This window comes from Juglans microcarpa x Juglans regia, chromosome 1D (assembly GCF_004785595.1).
Source record: "Juglans microcarpa x Juglans regia isolate MS1-56 chromosome 1D, Jm3101_v1.0, whole genome shotgun sequence".
NCBI classification, from domain to species: Eukaryota; Viridiplantae; Streptophyta; class Magnoliopsida; order Fagales; family Juglandaceae; genus Juglans; species Juglans microcarpa x Juglans regia.
In genome coordinates, this window is record NC_054594.1 from 17,442,696 (window position 1) to 17,450,559 (window position 7,864).

The 7,864-nt window shown below is 38.5% G+C and overlaps 1 protein-coding gene across 5 annotated transcripts; it reads right to left on the reverse strand.

The window, feature by feature from the left end:
- Positions 1-7,141, reverse strand: LOC121237367 (ABC transporter B family member 4-like). 5 transcript variants are annotated; one of them, XM_041134100.1, is made up of 13 exons: positions 7,075-7,141; positions 6,148-6,263; positions 5,879-5,933; positions 5,596-5,771; positions 5,262-5,483; positions 4,941-5,179; positions 3,822-4,347; positions 3,325-3,598; positions 1,787-2,670; positions 1,314-1,580; positions 933-1,196; positions 508-801; positions 1-393 (listed from the first exon to the last, which is right to left on the reverse strand). In XM_041134100.1, exons 2-13 carry the CDS (start codon positions 6,235-6,237, stop codon positions 43-45), a joined length of 3,642 nt encoding a protein of 1,213 aa, XP_040990034.1. In that variant the 5' UTR covers positions 6,238-6,263; positions 7,075-7,141; the 3' UTR covers positions 1-42. The 5 variants fall into 5 exon arrangements, with proteins under 5 accessions (XP_040990034.1, XP_040990019.1, XP_040990027.1 ...); XM_041134085.1 differs by having other exon boundaries at positions 6,148-6,638; XM_041134093.1 differs by lacking the exon at positions 7,075-7,141 and having other exon boundaries at positions 1,787-1,842; positions 1,948-2,670; positions 6,148-6,687.
- Positions 7,142-7,864: the final 723 nt, after the last annotated feature.

A 7,864-nucleotide genomic window follows, 5' to 3' on the forward strand; every position in this document is an offset into this window, starting at 1 on the left:
TTTGTGGAAGGACAAATAGATCAAGCCTTTCATTCTTCCTTGCTAAGAACCTTTTGTATGTAATGCTACCAACGAAGCATAAATACCGTCCTTGATATTGAGCAAAGTTTGATGTTTTCCCTCCTCCACCACCACCCCATCTTTGAGCACCACAATCAAATCTGCTCCCTTAATTGTAGACAAACGATGAGCCACCACCACCGTGGTCCGGTGTACCATAACTCGTTCCAATGCATCTTGAACCACCTGTTCAGACTCAGCATCAAGAGCACTAGTGGCTTCATCGAGTAGTAATATTTTGGGAGCTTTCAAAGTTGCCCGAGCTATTGCCACTCGTTGTTTTTGTCCCCCAGACAATTGGACCCCACGCTCACCTACTGTTGTATCATACCCCTGCATTTTTCATTGGTCATCTTGAGACTTGAATGCCATAATTCATAATAGAGTGTAATGACAAGCAGTTGCAAATTACTCTTTCTCATTGATTCAATTAGATTCCCCTTTTACCTGCTGCAAACTACAAATAAACTTGTGAGCATTTGCTAATTCTGCTGCGGCTAAAATTTCTGCATCTGTTGCATCTCCTTCCTTTCCGTAGGCAATGTTGGCTCGGATGGTGTCATTAAATAACACAGGCTCCTGACTCACCAAGCCCATTTGCTGCCTAAGCCACTTTAGCTGTAGCTTTTGAATTTCAATTCCATCCAGTGTAATATGACCAGAATCAGGTTCATAAAACCTCTGCAACAAGGAGATCACTGTTGACTTTCCGCTCCCACTTTCGCCAACCAAAGCAACCGTCTAATTAACAACATACATCGGTTTTTAGTTTGTGATGATCAATATCAGACAAAGGTAAATAAGCTCTTGCATGGCATTTTTTAGTGTAGAATATGAGAATGAAACTTGATGCCTAGTACTAACAAATTTACCTTGCCAGAATGAATAGCCAAGCAAAGATCCCTGAATATCTGAACATCAGGTCTCGTGGGATACCTGAAGCTGACATGGTGGAGCTCAATATCTCCCTTTAAATTTTCTATCGTCATTCCAGAGGTATCACTAGAATCTATCTTTGATTTCCTGTCAAGAATTGCAAATATAGAAGCAGCAGAACTCTTTGCTTTACTTGCATCAGGGGCCAGGGAACTTGATTGAGAAATTCCCACGGCAGCCATTGTAAGAGCAAAGAAAACCTGTAATTTAATGAACAAAGCATTTAACCACCGATAACCAAGAAAGCAATTTATCTTTGGAAGTCAAGAAAATTTGGTTAAGTGTTTGTCTAGGTGGACATGGCAGGAGGAACTTACACGAAAAACTTCTGAGAATGTTGTCTTGCCATCCTCTACAAGTCGGGCTCCAACATAAAAACTGCATGCATATACTGCAAACAGCAAGAAGAATGATAGCCCAAAACCTACTCCGCTGATTAACCCTTGCCTTATACCAGTCTTAATTGGGCCTTCACATTTTCTATGGTACAATTCCATCACCTTCTCTTCAGCACAGAAAGAAGAAACTGTTCTTATACTCCCCACTGCATCATTTGCAACTTGACTTGCTTCTTCATACATTTTCTGTAACCATTTATGCTTTTTAGTGGCATTCAAATGGGATCAGTTGATTCATATGTGGGGTTCATTTGGGGTTCATTTGAGAGTATTAAAAGCTCTGAACTTCATTTTTCTTCCCCACCCCCTCCCCCCCCCACAAAAAAAAATCAATTAAATGTTTTTCATGCATTGAAGCTAGTTGAATATAATTTATGAAGTTTGGAACACACCTTTGCATCAGCACTGAATCCTTTCATGAACTCCATTTGAACGTATCCATTTATTCCTATGAGAGGTAGCAAAACAAGGATTATCAGAGCCAATATCCAGTTTGCTGTGAAAGCAATAACCAAGCCAGCAATAGCACTTGAAATATTTTGAACAAGCAAACCAAGTGCAACTCCAACTAGGCCTCGCACCGAAGCTGCATCTGCAGAGAGTCTTGCACCCAGTGCACCACTTGAGTGCTCAGCTTCGTCAAACCAACTTACTTCCATATAAACCACTTTCTTGAAGCACATTAATCGGATCCGTCTTATCAACTTACATCCACCAACAGCAAAGAAGTATGATTGTGAAGGTTGGGCCAATAGAGATGCCACACCAAGTAAAATAAAGATTAATGCCCAAAATTTTGAGTCCTTACGGAGCTCATCTCCTGGTTCATAAAAAGTTTTGATCATGCCAGAGATTACCATCCCTAAAACAGGAAAAATTGCCCCATTGGCTGCTGCAGCTATACTGCCAAGAAGTAACACTGTGATCTCTGGCTTGTTAAGATAAGCCAGACGGCGAAGTGACACTTCTGGAGGTAGTTGGGTTGGTGCTAAAGCTTGAGCATTACTTTCTACAGGTTCTGTTTCCAGCATACTTGTAGTTGGCACACCAAATGCAATTGAGAATGAGTGACGACTACTATTTCCAATTCCAGATGATTTCCGACTTATGGATCGTAACAAAGAAAATCTTTGACTTGAATTTCTTCCAGAATTCATAGGTTCTAGCCTGTCCTGGTCATCTAAAGCATTTTGTTCTGACACTGTGCTAAGATTTTGCAACCGTATAAGCTGGCTATATGGTCCTTCAGGCTCCTTAGTAAGCTCAGAGTGTGTACCTAATTAGTCACAAGGAATAACAACGCAGTTATATGTGTATCCCAAGAATGATGAAATTGCTTTAGGGAGATCTAGATCAACCTAAACTTTAGGGTTTCAAGTGAGAGAGGGACAAAGACATAAAATGTGCACTAGCATTACACCATTTACTGCTGGCCATGGCCCTCTCACTTAGGCCCTCAAGTTCAAGCAAAAACTTGAATTTTGTATTTAGCCACAAAATATTATATTTAGAAACAATGGGAATTCAATTAAATAGGACCAATAAGCATGTCATCCCTACACATGTATGAAAAAATTCATGGACCTAACTTATCACATAAAACCGGTTTTACAAGAGAGGATTGTTCATTCTTTATAAATATACCCAAGACTTTGTCCACAGGCAATGTGAGATTATTACTCAACATCCTCTTTCACGTGCAGACCAGTATTTTCCTAGTCCTTGTCACGGGATAAGTAGTGTGGGCCCCCATTCGTCCTGTGGCAGGCTCTGATACCATGAAAAAATTCATGGGCCTAACTTATCTCATAAAACCGGTTCTACAAGAGAGGATTGCTCATTCCTTATAAACATGCTCAAGACTTTGTTTACAGGCATTGTGGGATTATTCCTCAACAATGTATAACTTGAAATAACCCTAAAAACGTACCCTTTTCAACAATTTTCCCTTGATGTATAACTGCAATCATATCAGCATTCCTCACTGTACTCAATCGATGAGCAATAATAATGGTTGTTCGATTGGTCATAATTCTATCCAATGCTTCCTGCACAATTCTCTCAGATTCTGCATCGAGAGCACTTGTGGCTTCATCTAGTAGTAGAATTCTTGGGTCTTTTAGAATGGCTCTGGCTATAGCAACTCTCTGCTTTTGACCCCCAGATAACTGAGTTCCATGCTCACCAACCATCGTGTCTAGTCCCTAAATTTTTCCAGAGACAACCTCAAAGCAGGACATCAGTCAACAAGAAAAGAAATCTCGATTTCAAGATTAAAAAATACCTTGGACAATGTGAAATCTTAATGCAAATATGTTCCTATCTCTACATACAGGGGAACAAGAGCACATAAGCATATGATAAAGGATTTCTCTAGAGGGTTCTGCCGTACGAGAAACAATTTAAAGTTATGAAAAAATCATAAACCTGAGGCAGTTTATCAATGAATTTAGCAGCATTGGCCAGCTCAACAGCAGCTCTTATCTCTTCAGTAGTTGCCCCATCCTTACCATAAGCAATATTGTCTTTAATGCTAGAAGTAAACAACACAGGTTCTTGGCTGACAAGGCCAATTTTCTTTCTGATCCACTTTAGTTGGAACTCTCTAAGATTGATTTTGTCAATAAGAACCTCACCTGCTTGTGGATCATAAAATCTCTCGATCAAATTGATTACTGTTGATTTCCCACTTCCACTCTGCCCAACCAAAGCAGAGGTTGTACCACTAGGTATTGAAAGAGAAAATCCACTGAATATTTGTTCTCCAGGTCTTGCAGGATAACTAAAATGCACATCCCTTAGTTCTATATCTCCACAAATATCATCTAATTGCAGTCCCTCAGTGTTGTAAGCATCTATCTGTGGCTTCCTGTTAATTGTCTCAAACATCTTAAAGGCTGCAGCTTGTCCAGCAGCAAATGCGCTCATGCAGGGAGAGGCCTGACCAAGCGAACTAAAAATAAAATTTGTGAGGCAGATTTCATATAAATCCCATGCCCAAAAAGGGTCCATTGAAAAAGAGATCTGAAAGGAGGAATATTATGAATGGCAGATCCATTACCCTCATGATCATACAACTGCTCGACACCATTAAAAATATCCATTAGATATTTCTCAGGATAATCCCAATACAAAAAAAACAGGTCACTTACTTAGGCATATAAAAAAGGAACCCAAACAGGGAAAAAGGTCTTTTAGTACTTGTTTTGTTTTGCTCTCTTGCTATCAATCTACCAAAAAGAACTAACTTGACTGTCGGACTGTCCCCCGCAGGGCAGTCTCTGGCAAGGATTATTTGGTTCAATTTGCAGTGCAGGTCTAGGTCGTTAGCTTGGTTATGTGGTGTTTTGGAGAAGCAACGTCAGCAAAATTAATTCAAATTGAATATAACAACATAATCTTTTGGATAAGAATTATTACCCATAATGGGGCAAAAAGGGCAATGAAAAACATGCAAAAATGAAAAACACCTAGTTTTGGGATAAGAAGTATCGCAGATTATAATATGAGCACGATGGAGAATGAATGAAACTGATTGCAACTTACAAGGAGCCAATCAGAGCGGCAAAAAATACATTAATGACATCCCCTCCCGTATATCCCTTCTCAAGAATCATTTTCCCACCAAACCATATCGCCAAAGCAAAACTGCAGAATATAATAAACATAGCTGCACCAATTCCCAACCCAGCAGCCAAGCCCTCTTGGACACCAGACTTGTAAGCTTCGGTTAAAGACTTTTTGTACTTAGTTATGGCTTCCTTTTCCCCTGTATAGGATGCGACCTGTATGGAAAATGGCCAAGATGGATATTATTCTATGATAAAAGAACATGAAAATTAGAGATTCCTTATGCCATATGCATACAGTTCTGATGGAACCAATCGTCTGCTCTACTACGGTTGCTGCCACCGAATAAGCAGTTTGCCCTCGGGATGCCATCTTTCCTATAATGATGCTCATGGTAGCAGCAGAGATGACAAGAGGTGGAAAGGAAGATAGCAAGACAAGGGCAAGAAGCCATCCCTTGACAAATGCTATAACAAAGCCTCCTATGAATGTTGCTACCAACTGTATGAACTTTCCAACCTGCAGATTGCAACAATTAGAAAATGCATGAATAGGAGAGCATCTTAAACTCCAATTTCAGAAGCTTGGAGGAAATGTTATGGTTTCAGGTGTTTGCATGGTGGATCAATACCTTCTCGCCCAATGCATCTTGAATAAGTACAGTGTCTCCTGACATCCTCCCAACTATTTCTCCTGTTTTAGTTTCCTTATCAAAGAAGCCAATATCTTGCCTCAAAATAGTTTTTAGGTATAGACTTCTTATACTTGCAGCCTGCCTCTCCCCGGTCACCATCCAACAAGCCATCTCTGGCACATAGCAAACAAGGGTAATTGGGCCATCTCAGGTTCAAATAAACCAAACTTTTTTATAAGCCAAACGGTTGTTATCTCAGCAAGGAGGCTCGTGTACTTACGAAAAAAGGATGCAACGCCAGATCCCAAAGCCAAGTATACATAGTTTAGGGATATCTGAGAATTAAATTGATCATGTCATCACAACTTGTAGTGTTCTTTTGGGAAAAACATACCATCATGTTAACCATAGCAGCATACAACAAACAACTTTTTTTCCTGGAGAGACTTTGTGGTTGAGCAAGCGTGCTAGACAGTCTCAAATGTGAAATTCAGCATAGATTTTGCACAAACATAGACAATTTACTACCCAGTTTTAGTTGAAAAATACCTTGGAAACCTTGTGAACTACATCTTTGGTATTTACTGTTCCTCCAAAAGAATCAATCGTATCTCCAAAGATTATGGTCATGAAAGGCATAGATATTCCACTTCCAACAGCAGCAACTGTGCCAACAAACATTAGCAGATAATCCAAGGAGTCAGCAAAGGAGAAAAGTTTATAATATGGTACTCTATTAATGCTTTCCTCTTTCCCCTGGTTCTTGTTTGAATGTTGCTGGTTGTCCGTGATTTCTTGATTTTTTCCTAAATCTACGACTTTATTGCTTGTACATGCTGTGGACTGCTCTGTGGTTATTTCTCCATGGGAAGTATTTTCCTCAGCCATGTTGTCTGGAGAAATACTTATTTCCACTATTTTTTGTATTCACTTCGAACAACTTAAACTATACGACGATAGCTGCAAGACAAACATCATTCTTTTGAATTAGCTACCCCATCGTTAAGGCTGGACGGATGAGTGAGGTTCGACATAATAATCTGAAACATGATCAACGAATAATTTCAAGGCTTCTCTCTATATCAGGTCATAAGAATATTTGCAGTGATTGACAAAGAACCCAGAGAACGGATCTTTCATTGTCTTTATTTTTAAATCAAACGTGAACATTCAGACAACCAATAAAAAATCTAATCAAATTTTCTTTTCAATCCATGTTGTCAACACCGATAAGTTCTAAGGCAGTTAAGAGATTGAATCAACATATGAAACACCATTAAGGTAGCTGTTTAACCGACACCCCATTGAGATTGCACCAACTCCAAGGGCAAATTTCGCAGACAGAAGTAGTAAAATAAATAGAACATGAATAGCTCAATGAATTCAGGAAGAGAACATTAATTTCAATACAAGCACCAAAAAAATAAAGCAAATACAGATAAAAGAAAGAAAGAATGAATGGGAAGCAGCAGTTACCAGAAAAGCCAACGAATCCTCAGAAGGTGGTACCAATACACAATACTCAGGCAAGATTAGTCAAAAGTAAAATTGGAAACAGCATTTAATTTTTAGTAATCTAAACCCAAAATTTTGAAACCCAGTCCATCCTTGTTTGATTTCAATTATTTAGAGAACCATGTCCCAAACAATCCAGTCATGGAAAATGACAGGTAATATTTTTATATTTATTATGAATGTTGGTTACGAAACTACATGGAATCTGACATAACTCAAGCCAAAGGCAAACATCTCCTGATCTGCAGATGTCCGTAGTATAAATTAAGTTCATATTTTTTTGTTTGTGCTGATTCCATATTGTCTGCATTTGGATTTCTGGAAAGAAGGGAAAGGGTCTAGGCGTGCCAAAGTCCTGCATCAGCAAGCAAGCAAGTAGTACGTGATGAGAGACATTGTAAACGACAAGAAAATAATGCAAAAACTACAACTTGTTAGGTTGTTCGGGATTTATTATATATATAGGAAGAATTCCTACATTGATTACAGGAGTTTTATTGAATTTCAAATTCTTCGGGTCAAAGCTTTTAAATTTTTTTGAAAGGTATACACGAAGTAAGCATAATCTCATAAAACTTTAATTTATTAAGGAAAATGTTGACGCACTCGCTTGTGAGAATAAGTAACGAAGAAATAATAATAAAGTAAAGAATAATAATAAAAATATTTATTTATTGAGAATGTTTGTGAATAGTAATGAAAAAGTAATAATAAAATATTGAATAATAATAAAAAGTAGGTGAAAAGTAAT

What these genes read in the sequence shown, in the direction of transcription:
- LOC121237367 (XM_041134085.1), bottom strand. Translation starts at nt 6,486, where the DNA reads ATGGCTGAGGAAAATACTTCCCATGGAGAAATAACCACAGAGCAGTCC. An exon ending in AGGGAAAATTGTTGAAAAGG is followed by an intron (nt 2,671 to 3,324) that starts GTACGTTTTTAG and finishes GTGACTAATTAG; the next exon opens with GTACACACTCTGAGCTTACT. An exon ending in TGGCTATTCATTCTGGCAAG is followed by an intron (nt 802 to 932) that starts GTAAATTTGTTA and finishes GTTGTTAATTAG; the next exon opens with ACGGTTGCTTTGGTTGGCGA.